This window comes from Chroicocephalus ridibundus, chromosome 9 (genome assembly GCF_963924245.1).
Source record: "Chroicocephalus ridibundus chromosome 9, bChrRid1.1, whole genome shotgun sequence".
NCBI classification, from domain to species: domain Eukaryota; kingdom Metazoa; phylum Chordata; class Aves; order Charadriiformes; family Laridae; genus Chroicocephalus; species Chroicocephalus ridibundus.
Window position 1 is genome coordinate 39355924 of NC_086292.1, and position 16460 is coordinate 39372383.

The 16460-nt window shown below is 43.0% G+C and overlaps 1 protein-coding gene across 1 annotated transcript in view; it reads right to left on the reverse strand.

The window, feature by feature from the left end:
* Positions 1-74: 74 nt before the first annotated feature.
* HDGFL3 (HDGF like 3) overlaps positions 75-16460 on the reverse strand; it is a 38952-nt gene continuing 22566 nt past the window's right edge. The window contains exons 2-6 of the mRNA XM_063345634.1: positions 15541-15617; positions 12125-12263; positions 10680-10838; positions 8946-9092; positions 75-1439 (exon numbers count right to left, since the gene is read on the reverse strand). Coding sequence (XP_063201704.1) covers positions 1434-1439; positions 8946-9092; positions 10680-10838; positions 12125-12263; positions 15541-15617 — 528 coding nt within the window. The 3' untranslated portion in view covers positions 75-1433. The remainder of the gene's footprint in view (positions 1440-8945; positions 9093-10679; positions 10839-12124; positions 12264-15540; positions 15618-16460) is intronic.

Below are 16460 nucleotides of genomic sequence, written 5' to 3' on the forward strand. Positions count from 1 at the left end.
GCAGGACACGCCGGCTCACGACCGGGTGTTCGAGCCTCCCATGTTACTGCTGATGGTTTTAAAGAAACTTTGAATACATTCAAGGTGAATTTAATAACCTCCTGTTATCCAGAAAAGGCAAAGTACAGAAAAAATAAAGATCTCACCTGCACTTGTATCTATTATGGTCAACTCATGTTAACAGAATGTTTTGCTTTAATACTTGACTTACATTAATACCTCACATTATTACACGTATGAAGCCAAATATGACGCTAACTTAGTTGCTTACAACCTCAAACCTTACTCCCAATACACATTCCAATAAATTTATTCTGTAAAAACAATACATTTTTTTGTTTTCTTTTTGTTTTGTTTTTTGTTTTTTTGTTGTGGTTTTTTTTTAGTTTTTTACAGTAAACTCGTCAACTACAAACCTTGAATACGCAAAAGATGTTCCAAGGACAAGCATAACAAGGATTGATAAAACCAGACTAAATATGTTTTCACAATAAAAGCTGGCATAAAAATAAATAAAAATCTCTATTATCACAATAGCAACAATAATGTACACAGAATAATGGATTTGGAATGCTTACTTACTAGTCTAGTTCTATTTCCAAAAGGAAAAAAAAAGCCAGAATGACAGCATCCTTTTTTAAGCCTTTCATTATTTAAAATTGATGTTTTCTTTTGGTTTCCCATAGGGTTCTATATCACAGTAAGCTTAAAAATGGAAAGCATCCAAATGAATGATTTCAAATTGTGTTGGCATTGGAAAAAATCCTTGTATTAATCTAAAGAAACACAAAAAGACTTTCACTAACTCCACATATAGGAACTAAGTCAGATAGTGTACATTACATCATGATTTTGAGAAGTATTAAGAGTATAACTAGCTAGGTACTTCTAATAAGGAAAGGTATTTTATTACATTATTGAACTTGGCGGTGATCTCAACTGAAGAATTTTTTTTTATGTTGTAAACTGGTCAAAAATCAAGAAAGTATGGATATAGGGAAATTTAAAATTATGTTTGTACGTGGAAGATATTGTAGTATCGTATGGAGGGGACTCATTTCTAAGATTTACTTGTTTTTAAAAAAATGCTGATTTAGAATGATGTAATTTGGAGTTACACCTTTTCTCTCTAGAAAAGGAATCTAAAACATGTTCAAGTATGCGGTATCTTCATAAACCTCAGCCACTGGTAAAGGGCAACTTCATGCAACCAAATAATAGGAAAATCAAAAAGTAACCCTTAGAAAAAAGGGTAAAATGTCATTTCTGCAAACACAACAGATAGGAATGTGAATAATGTGCATACAAACTGGGATGCTGTTGATGATACTAATGAACAGATGTGGTGACTCATATCAAATCCAAGAATATTAGACAACCAAACATGTAACCTTCTTGTGTTTTCCCTTAATATTCATCAGTCATTATGTTGGTTAAGTCTGAAAGAGAGAGAGAGAGAGAAAAAAAATCACATTTCATGTAAGAAAAAGCATGCTGCATCAACCTTGATCTAATTAATGCCTTATTGCCACACTTCGAAGTCACAGGTACAAGTAACCACCTGGTCTGCGCAAACAGAAATCTTTTCTAGAGGAAACTGCTTACGTTACATCAACTAAACATATCACTACAAATACTAAAGAACGCAGCTTAAGAGTAAACACTTAGGGCTTTATTCAAGTAAGCAGCTCCAGTCACGTATGTGGGTTGTTCTTCGTTTTCCCCATTCACTTCATTACGAATCTCGCCGTTTACTTCACACACAGCCAAACCTTGCATTTTTCCACACTAAATCCCTGACACACTTCCTGCAAGAGCCCAGGGCTGCTGTATCCCTGATGGCCTTGCGATGGGAACACCCTTTTGTGCAAACAAATGAACGCTGAGCGAGGATGGAGAAAGAGAGTTTTCACAGCTAACGCATCTGAATGTTGCTTCTGAAAAGGAAACAGTCTGGCTCGGAGCTGGCTGTAAGGTGATGACAGAACAGGAAGAAACTTCCACTTCGTGACTGAGTCAAGGTCAGCTCCTGCTTCCACTGACATTAGTGGGAGCAGGATCAGACTGTCCCCATGGGATCATGGCAAGTGTCTCCGAGTCTCGGTTTCTTCACGGAGATAGCAAAACTCACCTACAGGCACAGGGACACGCTACTTTTGTCCAGCACCACGACGCCCTGCAATGCTACATGACTACCTAACCCCGAGCACGGCATCCCTTCCCCTTCGTAAAGAATTCAGAGTGTGAATGCTTGTCCACCTACGGACGGACGGACGGAAAGAAACACAACACACAAGCAGTACGAAGGAATTAGTACTGTATTTGGTGTGATTGTTTATGAAAAAAAAATCAACATCAGGGAATAAGTGGGGGGGTACAAGTTAAATCCACTGGGGATGACAGAATGTTCATTTTACACAGGATCCGGGGGAGAATATGAAAAGAAGACATTTTAACATCCCTGCACTAGCAGTTTGCCGCCTAAGCTCTCTCCCCCTCCAGCCCATCATACCCGCTGCGTGCAATGCGGTGGCTATAGCGGACTGTGCTTCCCTATCCAAGAGGATGAGAGTGCCCACGGAGCAGCCCGGCATCCCGACCTGGTTGCCGCACTGCGTTTGTTCAGGGTGCTGCTTCTCTCCTGCGACCGGGGGTTTGCAAACAGTAAGTAATGGAAACCTGCACTTTCCGTGTGGGAGGTCCTGGTACATCCTGACTAACAACACATGATAAGGGGGCTCCTGCATGTCATGACGGCTTACAGGAACTGCCGGAACCCTGCCTCCCCCCAAAAGGTGTAACACTGCGCTGCTCATCCAGAGCACCGCGCTGCCATTGACCTCGGCCCTGCTCAGGAGTCAGCGAGATTTTACTTAAGAGATGCTTTGGTGATGTGGCTTGGAGGGGTTCACTGCCATTTCTTTCCCTCCGGAGGGAAGTGCAGACACCCAATAAAATAACTACAAATGATTAGTCCATCAAACCATGCCTTCTGCTGAAGTTCTTAACGACAGCTGCCACCCTGCACTGATAGGCAGGATGGGTGGTGAAACACTCGGGTCCCTAAGTATCACTCTCAGATGCAGCAAGGAAAGCTGTCCTTTGGAGCATGAAATCTTTGTACTCATTAACAACAATTATCCCTCTGGACTACGGCCAGAAGATTGGGTAGGCACCATTAGCTCGTGGGGCGCTAGGATTATTAATACTTCCACTCCCCACTGCCTCGCAGACAGGTCCGTTGGGCCACAGTGTGGTACAGGAGGGACAACAAAGAGCCAGGTATGCAAATCATCCTTGAGGATTTTGAGTTTCCAGTACCATCTTCCACCATGACACACGTTTTGCCTTTCAGGCGCCGCGGGAGTCAGCGAGTCTCTTCTCCCGGGCAGCCCCTGGTGTGCGGGGACCGGGGCTCCTTCCCCTCCCCGGGCAGCTCTCGCGCTGCCAGGCTCCCGCGGCAGCTCAGCAAGGACGCGGCAGAGCTGAGCAGTTTCCATCGTCTCCATGGTTTCACGTCTCTTCAGAAACAGATCAGCTCGCATCATCTTTGTTTGAACAAGCCTCTCGGCTTTACTGTAAGATACGGTACAGCGTGTGCCGCACCGACCAGCGCTACTGCACACAAAAGAAACAGCGCAGAATCTGACCGGTTCGAGGGAAAAATTTCAGTCATCAATAAAAGTGAAGGACAGAGAACACAGACAGCAGGGAATAAAACTAAACCCACAAATTGCTTTGTCTTTTTCTGGCACTGAAAATTCCTTCCTCAACAGCATCTGGCAACTGTCTCAGCCAACCTGTACTTTAAAAGCTCTTGCTGGATGGGCAGAAGGAAAATAATTTACTTGCTCTGTGTGATCATTGTTATTCCATGTTGGTTTGAGGTCAAAATGGTTCCAGGATTCAACGTACATGGAGATGCAAAGAGCATATTTCATCTATCCAGGCTGCTTTAATCTCAACTTTATTCAGACGTTTACGTTTCTCCTGAGTTATGTCCCATTGCCTTACTTAGCAGTGCTGCTATCCTGAGCTGCAGCAAGGCAGCAGACAACACACCTCTTTACACCAGAGAGTGTACCAATATTTGATTTTTACATAGAAATTTTTACTATGCAAGTTAAACACATTTTTATGCATGTTACCTTTTTTGGAGGGGCAGATTTTAACTTACCTCAAATTGCAGAAAAAAATTTAGACAGAAATACATACTCTGTTTTAATTTTCTGGAAAAATGCCCACATAAATGCTTTTACATTGAATAGAGCCCTAAATGCTATGCTTTTAACGTCGATAAAACCCCAAACCTGTCACGCAGTGCAACCAGTGTTATTCTTGAGAAGTAAAGAAGGAAGAGCAAAGGCACCAAACATCTCAAAACCGCAGAAGAAGGACGCAATGAACCTGTGTTTCTCTGGCCAGGTTTGGCCGCACCACTTGTCTTTCCCAGCGGTAACTGGAATTGTTACTTCCCCACAAGAACAGACAAAAAATATGTCCTGGACACAGGCTGTTTAAAATATGTTCTCCCAATTGCAATAGTATCAGATGGCAGTAATTTTGGACCAGATTTTGATCCCCTTATTCATGCTGGCAAGCAGTCGCCTCCACAAATAGATCCACTGACTCCCATGTTAGTAACTGATTGTCAGTGTGAGTAAAAAGATCACAGTCCTTTACCCCACTTTAATGTTCGGGCCGTTCCAGGAGCAAAAAAAAAGTTATTTAATTTCCAACAAATCTATTCTTTTTCAAAGACTCAATTAAAATCATTCACCTCCTGAAAGGCAACCACATGCGTCCGCACGCAAAGAGAATGCCTCATTTACCAACGCAATGTCCGGACTGTAACTAAAATCATGAATACCAAAAGAAAAACTTGCCACATCCCCTGCGTGCTGACCTTAACATTCAAATAGTCTCTAACAGGGCAGGGACTACATCCAGCTTTCAAACGTCATGATGTGGGTATCCAGAGAGTAAAAGTAAGAGGTGACTTAGGTGCTCAGTTATAAAGATTCAGAGTTATGCCAGCCAAGAACCAAGCACACAAGTCACCGGAGATTTAAATGTGGAATGTAAATCTGCTGCCATGAATTCACTGATTTATGAGCTAATTTTGTACCATAGAAAGTAAACAACACACAGCCATGAATGCCTTTCCCCCGGAATACTCTGTTTACGTGGTATTTTGAGAAAGCCAAAACAATCTAGTACTTAACCGCAGAGGACTGTCATGGCGAGTTCTGTGACTCTTGACTTGAGCAAACTCCGGGATGAGCTGTCTTAGCTAATATATTATTAGTTAATCAATATTAGATAATAAACCCCTGAGGTTCAGGGTTTGCATCTTTCTGGGGAAGGCATCAGCCAAAGAACAGTGAGGGAAAGTGCTTGAGAAACAGGTAGTGGCAGGACGCGATTATAAACTGTGGCTGAGTCTGAGGAAGCCAATGTCTCTTCTGTTGAGAGTGCCTGTAGTCCTCAAGAACAGTTGAGAAACTAAGGGATGGAGATAAGAAAAGAAAGCAGCTTTCTCAACCCCAGGGATAAAAAAAAAAATCACAAGTTGAGCCCTTGAACAGTATGAAATTGTCTGAAAAAATATCATAGCTTTGGAAGTACTTTTATTTGCTCTGGGTTTTGAGTCTTTAGGAAGCCATCACTTCACATTTTCAAGCTTTCCTCTACCACCTGGAGGTTAGAAATTTCATTAAAAAATATAGGCGAAGATGCTCCTGCAATCATTTGACTTCAGCCGTTAACGCTTCAAGAAGATCCCCGTAATGCTGAGGGGAAGAGCGTGATTAAAAGACAAGGTTCCCTCTGATCTGAAGAGGGGAGATGTGTCTTCAGCCAGCAGTCCAGGCATTACAAAACATAATCACTACCTCATTATTACTAGTGTTATTAACAGAAAAGCTGCTTGTGTCTTCAGGCAACTCTGGCCTGGTCAGAGCTGGGAGGTGCAGAGCACGGGAGCCAAAGGCTCTGCGGGACGCAGCCCGTGGGGAGCACTGCAAGTGGGGAGCTGAGCCCACTGCCTTCTGCCCACCCACCTTCCACAGCCCCTCCCGGCCTCCCCCACCTTCCACAGCCCTTCCCGGCCTCCCCCACCTTCCACAGCCCCTCCCGGCCTCCCCCACCAGGCCTCTCGTAAGCAGCCGGTCACGGTGGCAAAACCAGGGGAATGAAACACGTCTACCCTTGCGGTCAGGGCTCTGACCTTTTGTTTTTCTGGTCTCTTTGCTTCCACGATACATTTCTACAAGTTATTTTGAAACAAACTCTTTTCTGGTGGGAGTCTCGGGCAGCCCCCAGCCCTCGGGGGAAGGAGCAGGATCGCACCCACTGCTCCTTTTGGTACGCTCTTGGCGCCATCTCATGGCCAGACAACCCAGACAGCCGTGCCGAGCTGGGCTGGGTACACAGCTCCTGCGCTGCGGAGGAGGAAGGCCATCTTCTTCAGATTGCCCGTAGCTGGTCCAATGCTCTTCTCACAAGCAAAATGATTTTAAAGAGACCATAATCTCACCTATGCTGGTGTCTTTTAGCAGACCTAGGTAGCCTTTTGAATTCATGCGTGTGAACAAGAGGACCATATCCCAACTCTGCAGGCACGTGTTGGTCTTTTTCAACCTTCCTTTCTATAGAAGAGAAGTCCAGGTGCGTGGGCTGGAGGAACTCAACACCCTTCATCAGACTCCCAGTCTGGATGTCCAGCAGAACATGGCTGCAGGACAGCCTGCAACCCCAGGAGGTCAATCGAGACACACGCTGTGTGTCTGATTAACACCAACTGAAAAAAATATCCGCTTACTCTTTCCCCAAACGCTTTGTTTCTGATGAAGGCATACCTTCTAAAAACACACCTGGCTTGGCTTTGAGGACACTAGGAGATGGAGTGTCCCCTCCTGGTCCTAAAAGAGAACTGCACTACTGACAAAATCTCCAAAGAAACTGAAGAGGATTTACATGTGAAATGCTGATTCTGCAGCAGAAATGCCCAAGGTGAAATATCTGGATCAGGATGTGAATTTCTCCAAACTTATCAGTGCTTTTAACTCAAGGTGCCCATAAAACCATCTCTCCATCTCTCTTCAGTACATGCAACTAAAACTCCACCTTTCCCATAATGTTAAAAGCACCCAAGATCTAGTTAAAAGACTGGTTGTTCAAGTGTGAGGTCAAGCCCGAGTGCTGGGGTTGCAGAAGTCAGGGCAGAGCCAACTCCTCACACGGGTATGACAATGTTCAGTGAGTATTTCTCTGGAGTTGGTGCAGGCAGGAAGGACACAGACTCTTGATGATATTTCAGCACAGAAGCCAAAATACCTGCAATCCCGAAAATGCTGAAGAGCACCGTGATGTTCTGGCATGCTGGACTTTACCTCCCAGTGGTTTCAAGCATGTCACATACAGAAGGAAGAGCAGTATGAATGTCACCAGTCACAAAGCCTATGTGACTTATTAGACACTTAGTCTGCGACTGACCTAACTCAGTAAGCATTTGGTCCTTACATGGAGAACACGCCTGAAGTTCACAGGCATATCCCGTCACTGTTACAAACACGGGAAACAAAGCAGGCCCTCCTGAACCTCTTGTCACCTCACATGGACCTTACGGCCAGTCTTCTCACTCAAATACCTATTTGAAGACATGAAAGTAGCCAGAATGTGGGCAACAAAGTGTGTTGTACTACGCACTCACTACAGTCCTCAGCCCCAGACTCTCCAGTTTGGTGGGTGAGGTGCTGGGAAGGCGCAGCTGGACATAGTGTCTCCTTCCATCCATCTCTGGCTCAAGCCAGCTCCTTGTTCGGAGTGAATGGGAGAGGCTCAGGGCACATTATCTTCCTGAGCCCAGGAGCAACATATCAAAGTCTTTATAAGGCAAGGAGCCACAGAACACATGCACTGTAGCGCGGAGACAAGGGGAAAGGAAGCTCTGGGAGGAGTCTTTAAGCGGGAGACAACAGCAACTCCCCCGAGGTTGTGTTTTGTGAGAAAGGGTTGGGGCTGAGCCCGCAGCTGGGTGCTACGGCACCTCCGCAGTGTCAGATGAGAGCCCGTGCTGGCTGGCTTCCTCTCACACCTGGGGATTCGTGTCACTCAGCAGCTCCTGTGACAGTCCGGGCCGGCTGCTGGCCACGTGGCAGAGCCTTGGCACGGGAACTGCACAAGAACTGGTTCTGAGCCGGAGCTGTAAGTGCTGGAGGAGGGAGGCTTGTGCTGCTCCAAAGGCACAGAAATAGCAGTGCTCGTTAAAGGTGGCTGACGATTAACCAATTCCCCTGCCAATTGCCCTGCTCAGCAGCCTTCCTTTCTGTTGTTGTGGTCACAACAAAATACCATTGATATGAACACACAACTGACACAAACATACAGGGAGATCATATGAACCCTCTCTGGAGCAGACTGTATATCCCTTCCTTGGAAGGTAATATCCCAAGCAGGATCTGCCCTAAAACCCGCATCACACAGGGGCTGTAAAGTGCACATGAACCCTCATGAACTCCAAAGAAGTCAGTGGGACTACACAAATTTTACACAACTGTGAAAGGATAAGCAGGCTCCCGCTGTTTAGTGAGCCAAAACGTGTTATGCAAACAGTGTGATTCTGCTCTCACATCAATTTTGCATCATTCCAGCTCATGGTTTTCAGTAGTTCCTCTCAGCTGACATCCACGTTAAGTGTTGGAACAAAAATAATGCTTATAGTGTCTTTCCTCATTCAGTTGTTTCTCTAGAGCAAAATTTGTACCAGTGCAGGGACCCGTCCCGTGTTTCTGTTCTCGACACATTCTGAGCACTGAAATGCAACGTAAAACGATGGCCCATGGTATGCACAGGTCACTGCAATGCAATGCCCTTCCCCCCTCGCTCCAAACCCCCCCACTAGCAAACTGCATGGGAAGTGAATTATATTAAGAGAAGATTACCCCTTCACTGGTTTTCTGCAAATCTGAAGAAGTGTTTCTTGTGTCATTGCCTGCGTCCCCAGCATCAGAGCTGCTCTTATTTTCTTCCTCTTTGCAGTCCTTATCATCTTCATCTCCAGGAGATTTCCGTGACTGCTTGGAGGATTTCTAAAATGATCAACAACAAAATTAAAAAGTAAAAACTGAGCTTCAGTCATAGAAAGACACTTTTGAAATGTATGTGGAAATGCTGTCTGATCACGTGGCTTTCCCTGTTCAAGGTGAATATTGGGGAGGACACGTGGGGTGAGAAGTGTTTTTCAGGTGAAGTAGCTGGAGTTACTGCCATCAGTAAAGCAAAAGGAGAAATTCTGTGTGGAACACAGGTTGGCAGCACAATTGACTGTAAGACAGTAATAGGAGATGGGTATTAGTGTTGGGTCACCTGTAGGTTTTGCTAGTTAATGAAACAGATGGTGCCAGCTTGACAAAAGTTTTGATTAAACACAGAGATGTAAAATGAGAATAACATTAGCAGAGCTGCTTTCCATACTTTTTTTAGTGCTGTCAGCTTTAATATATTAACATTAAAGCCATGTGGAACCAATACATCTTTTCTGCTCCCTTTATGTTATGCAATTCTACAGTACAAAAGGATAAATTGTGGCATTAAGCCACCATTTTCCTAATCCTCTGTTTGCCCAGAGTCTTCTGGAAAGAAGATGGTAGACCAGACCTGAATTTCTAATGTAAAACACACAACAGGGGTGAAATTACTTAATACATTTCGTTCAGCGGATGAACCACAAAAACTCCTGCTCTCCCCCAAATTGAGCCAGGATCACATTGTTTGCTTGCTTCTTTTCATTTCATTTAGTTTTCACTTTCAGAAAAGAATAACATGAATGCGAATGAACAGGACTCTGCCACACTTTCCACAAATTTTTAAGCGAAGTACAGACCTGGAGGCACACATAGAACTGGAGGAAGTGACTACAATGTTGCTCCCTTTCACCCAAGTGACAAATGAGAAACGTATCCGAACCCAAAGTTGTCACTACACGGGCGATTACCTTCACCAGCCATTATGAGCCAGTCTGAGACACATTACTCTCAGCTTCCTCATCTATGCTGTTACTTAGATATTAACAGGTCAGGTTGGTACTACAATGCAGGTCTTTTATCTACAAATTGAGTGCCCTACTCCCTGATTAATTAATCAGTTCTTCCTCTCTCCCATTGCGTATCCTGTACTGAAGTATTTTACACTCGGCTACAACAGGAGCAGCTGAGCACGTCTGACTCTACCTTTTAGCATGGCATCTGGGGCGCTCACTGGCGATGGGAGAGGGAAGCTTGAATTCTTCCAGACATGAACCAAACCTGAACTCATGTCTCCCAAGAGACACACTCCTAAAGCTTTTTTTTTTTGCTCTTTATGGGGAAATATCTATCTAAGATGATCAAACCTATCAATCTGTCTTTGCATGGATTTTCTTTCCAGCCCTTCTGAACTCCTTCCCATACTTTAACTTCTTTCTCAAAGTGTGGGCACCAGAACAGAGCAGACTATTTCAACTGCTGTCTCGCCAAGGCTGTCTACAAAAGCAAGAGCAATTCCCTTTGCCTGCTTGAACACCATCGTTATGGTACTGGAATCAAAATGCCGGAGAAGGAAGAATGGATTGCCATACGGTGGACAGTATTCTAATTACAAATGTACATGGGTAACAATGGAAAAACTCAGAAGATAACCTTTGAAGTGTAGGATTTTTTCCGTTTTGAGCCTGCTTTTTCATTCTTTCTTTTTCCTTTTCCATCCTCTTCTACTCGATCACCTTCCTCCTCACTGCTGGCATCTGCTGTATTTCCTCCTTCTCCCTCAGTTTCTGATGAGCTCTGTTGCTGAATTGCCTTTAAAGTAACAATAACAATAATAAAATAAACAACAAAAATGTCACTAAAATCTATTACTGAATTTTTGTTCTGTACTGAAGACAGAAATACTGGTAACAGACAGCTTACACTTTAATTGCTAAAATCAGGAAGAGCTCAGGTTATTCTTGCAATTATCAAGAAAAAGCACTGCAAAGGCAATTTTCTCAGTCACCACTTGAAAACAGTTATCAGCTGCAGATTCTGGGATAGCAGGTTCTGAAGGGTTTACACAGAAACAGAAGATCCGATAATAAAAACGCGCTTGCCCGAGAACTAGGGGTTGGCTCAGTGGAGAGACCTGGCATGTTCTACTTTGGGCAAACTACGGAAACTTTTAGACTTTGGCTGCAATAGGAGAGACTTACACAGGAGAGAAGATGGCTGTTACAAATCCCCCCGAAGGGCAATATCTCTGTGCTCAGAAAAAGCAAACACTGACCAGAAGGCTGAGAGCACTTTGACAGTCCATCTCCCACAGACTATTCACTAGATTTTTTTAAATCCCCAAGTGTATGCAAAACATCTGTAGGGCTGAAAATATGAAACAGGAACCGAGAGGGGCAGCAGCTTGTCTGCAGGTGGTCCATATCTCTGGTTTGTAAGGCTTTGTGCTAATAATGTAATAGGTGTTCGCCTTCTTTTGGAGGTGATTTCTGCCTTCAAAGGACCACATTTTTTTAACGAGAAAAGTTCCTTAGTTTTATACAGCCCACCAATTACTTTTCTCCCCTTCCAGCGTCACTGAATTCTGCTGTGGACATCCAACAGGGAGAGCTGTTGTACAACAGCTACTATCTCCTAACAGCAGCTTAAGCCTCCACCTTCTCACCCCTCACAACTTCGGCAGTGATGTCCGACGTGTTTTTTACATTACCAATGTAAAAATCAAAAGTGCAGTGACCTTAAGGTCTGTGTAAAAGACACTGAACCTGATACAAAAATAAACAACAGAATGAAGAAGTCAGAAATTATTCATGTTTATACTGCAGTAAATAAAACCTTCCATTTTTAATTCAACTAAATCTGCTGCAGAATTTTCCACTTCGCCACCTCAGACTGCCACAGAAAGCAAAGGGCTCTGCAGTATGATTAAAGTTGAATTTGTCACAGAGTGGAGGATCACAGTTGTCTTTACATTACACAATCACAAAAGCCAAAACCAGGACCTTCCACATCCCTCATACAATGTTTACATTGACAAGAAGTCTCTTCAAAGAAGAAAACAAGAAAGATAAGTAGGAATAGAAGTGAAAGTCATTTACCTGATATCCAGTAAACTTTACTCCGGGGTTGTTTTCTATTTCCCACAGGCCTTCATTAAACCCTTTTCGCTTGTTCGACTTCCCAAACTTATCTTTATATTCTTTATATGGGAAAAGGTCTTTGGGCCCCAGGAACGCGCTGCATTTTAACAAAGGTAACATTCGAAAAATGACTTGAATTCCTCCTCTTCAAAAAAACGACAAACATTAACAGTGCAAATATTTTCCCCATTCTTCTGCTCATCCCATCATTTCTTTTTAATTTTTATTTATTTGTTTGTTTATTTATTTAACACACTGGCTTTGAGTTACTGCTGTGAGTCTGAACTAATGGATTGGCTCACCATCCTGATGTCTGATGTTGCAAAATCACGCTGAGTCTCTCTAGAAACAACTAAAACAAGTCTCATTTATTATATTAACTGCTGCTGGGAACTGGCACTTCAACAGTTTATGAAAGGGATTATATGACGTACTTGCCTGCGATAGCAAGGGACCAAACTTCCAATCCTATGTGTTACAAACCTAGAAAGGCCTAAAAATACCCTCTGAAAAGCTAACGCATGTCAGGAGTGCCTAGAACCCATGAGCCAAAACTTACCCCTTGTCCTGCTGGAGAGAGAAAGCGGTGGCATTTATTTTTATCTACACTGCCAGAAAGCCTGGGAGTTTCTTTCTTGGAATAAGCCCCCCACGTGCTAGATTCTGTGCAAACACAATAACAATGTTCTCTTTCCCAAAAATCTTATAATTTCATATAAGACAAGAAACAATGGGTAAATATAGGCAGATGAGTAATACAAGGGAACAATGAGACACACGGGGTGCTTGTGGCCAAATTGTTTTTTAGACAGCACAGCAAAGGAGGGATTTTGTGCTCTGCTGCAGCCTAAGTCAGCTATGCACTGGGCCAACTCATTTCAGGCACAGGCAGCACAGTAATAAAAAAAGAATACTGGTGATTTATCCTGTTTTTTCTACATACTTTACAGTAAAATTCTAACTTCTTACATAAAACTGAAAAAAAGCACAATTTCCATTTCGTTGGGTAGCTATATCCAGTATGTTTACTGCGCTCTGTATCATGGCACTGGGATGGCCAACCATAAGTTAAATTAAAAACAGTGAAAGCAAAAAAAATACTCCATTCCCACATGGAAGATTCTGTGTCACCAATGACCGGAGCTGAGCAAGTCACAGTGCCCTTCACTATAATCACTGCCCTACTTTCCTGATGATCTTTGCAATTAATGTTAACTCTATGGTCTCCATTACCACGGGATCTTGGAGCTCCACCATTTACAACAGATTTATTCTTGTAACATCACCACGAGGTTGGGAAGTTGCCCTTTTTTGCATATGGGCTTCTGAGGCACAGAGAATTGCCCAAGGTCAAACTCAAACCGATAGCGAAGTCCACAGGAAAACCCAATTCTCTTCAGTCCCAGTCTAACACCTTCATCACAGGATCGCATTTCTTCCTTGCTGTAAACTTTATTTCAGATTAATGCCTGATTTATGCCCTGCTTCTTCCCAGCATTTATGAATGTGCAAAGTTTCATTCACTTAAATCATCGCACTGGCCAAGAAGTTTGCCAGTACAGAGCCAACTGGTGGCTAAAGGCATCAGATGACGAGTCTCTGGGGAAAGAGCTTCCTTTCAACTAACTACACGGGAGAGAGAGTGGCATCCACACTCAGCTGTCTCATTGAGAAATATCTCAATTATATAATTACAAAGCCAAGAATGCATTTCTACCTGAAAGCCAAACAGCGATTTCCAAACAAACAGATGTCTCCTTAATATTAAAGGCTACAATAGACTAAGGGACGTGAATAAATTATTTTATCTATGCTTTTGCTAATACTAGGAGATGTCTCCTTGTTGCCAAAAACACATGCAAACAGTTCTAACACAAATAACAAAGGTAAACTGTATGAAACTTACCACAAGCTACCTTCACTTAGCTCAACAGTAATGTATGGAAATGTTTCTACAGGCTTTTATATACAGTAAACACTGAAAAACTGACCATGTCTTGTTTGAAATGCATTCATTGCCACTGGGAGAGTGTAACAGTTGCCACCGCTCTGCTATAAAACTAAGGAGCTGCAATCTACAGTTCATTTTTAACAATTATGCTTTTTAAATTATTAAGGTAGTAACTACAAGCTGTTTTCTTGTTTCAGATGTCACAGTCAGATCATGAGCTAACAAAATCTCCAAAACAAAAGAAATTAGCAGTTTGAGATTCATTCATTTTAGAATAAAAGTGGTCAGGTTTTTTTCTCAAAATGTTTCTCAAGAAAAATGTTTCCATTAAAAAAAAAATGGTTTCTGATTTTAAAGCATCATAAGTTTATTTGAACTTTATTCTTTTTAGATTATTTTGTGACAGCAGTAGTAGATCGCAATATATCAAAATATCAGGTTGTTTTATTACAGCAATACTGTAACTAAAGAGGGGCTATTTTGATCTTCATAAAGCAGAAACTGCCTTTAAATATTTTTAAAATAAAATGTGGCATATGGGCTGTGGGGCTTATTATGTTCTGGAATAATGTGAAAATTCGAAAATAAAAATTATATTTTTAATAAAGCTTCAAACCTCTAAAATTGAATTTCAAATGTCATCAGAATTTCATTTTTTCATTTTTCCATTCTTTAAGGAATTCTAGAAAACATGTTCCCTGCAAGTGAGGAAGGAAAAGTTTTAAAATGTAAACATTTCATGCAAAATGGAAACTGATTTTTTTTAACTACCTCAGACATAGTTTAAAATAGAGATGTGTACATCATAATTTTGTACTTTGTAGCAATTACTACCAGACCTAACTTCCCCTTTTTGTTCTGATTCCTTTCTTTCCCTATTAGCTCAGCCACCTCAGTTCTTCTATGACTTCTGAGAGCCCCATCCTACAGTATTCCCAGCACAAATCCCACAGGAATGCACATATTTTAAAGCTATGTGAAGACTGGGTGAGATTCTGAGGTCTGCTTCCTTTCATTTTACAAACTACCAAGCGAGTTCTCACACAGGACATGAACCCAAATGTGTCCCAATACAGCAGCCTGATCTCTGCCATCATCTACATCCAAGTAAAAAATTTTTGCCCCTGCATCTGAGTTCAGATGACCCTTTAACAAATTTATGCCAACACTTTTCTTTATGGGAAGCACAGGCATTGGTTATTATTTATGCTTAGACTATGGTACACCATCCATGCAGCAGCGTTCCTATCTACTTTCAGGTCTCACTTCCACGTGTTAATACAAATGAGTTGGGCCCATAGGACCTATCTCTAGGCTCCCAATGGCTTCAGTCAGGATTTGTTACAATAAAATTGGTGGAGATGCTGTTAGCTGCAGTGGAAGACGACATTTTCAAAGGAAAAGATCGTGTTCATTCACTTACGTTTCATGAGTCCCGAAAAAGAAGATGGGGTATTTATTTGCTGGAGGCTTCACGGCTCCTTCAGGGAGTTCATCAATCTGTGAGACAGAAATGGAAAACGGATTATTCCCAAATGTGGTATCCCTCATCCAAGAATCCCTACCAAGCTAGTGCAGGTATCCCACGGCCCTGGGAGGTCCCACCGTGTGCTGGGTGGGGAAGGGGAGACGGCTGCTGATTTTTCAGGCAGGCAGGTCACACAAAGTCAGCATATGACAGAAACGCTACAGGGAGACGACAGAAGACCGAGGAGCAGAGAAAAAGTTTTAATGATTTCACGGGCATTATAATACACGAAGGCAATAAAATCAAGTCTGCCTAATTTAAGTGTTAACTTCAGATGCTGCCTCATCAAAGGCACCGAAGCCCAGAGAGTAATCCTGTCTGTCTCACACAGCCACCTGAATAACTTCTGCAACAAATGGGGAACAGATGGTATCTCTGAGACTCCGCAGCCGGAAAACCGGACAATCTCCCATTGGTGCTTCCTGGTGGTGATGGTAGTACCCAGTGTAAAATGCATAACGCAGGCCAGGGAAGAGGGCCTGGGATTCTCCTTCCCCTGCAGCACCCTAATACCCATTTTTGGTCACCGCTCCCCTCTGTACTCCATCTCTTCTTTCACATTTTATCCCTGGCCTCGTATTTCTCGAGATGGAGCTGCAGAGCAGCTAAGGGAGGGATGGTGAGGGTGCTCTCCTGAGATATAGCTGGAACTGGGACAAACCCCCCAGGCTGAGCAGTGCCTAGAGCCCATCTTCCGATGTCTGACTGAGGGCGTTGCTCACGAGGCAGGAGGTTAGGTCCATGACTTAGTATTGTCCGTATCTGATTTTTCAGTCCTCTGCAATAGCAATAACAGAGTCCAGGTGACTGCCCAC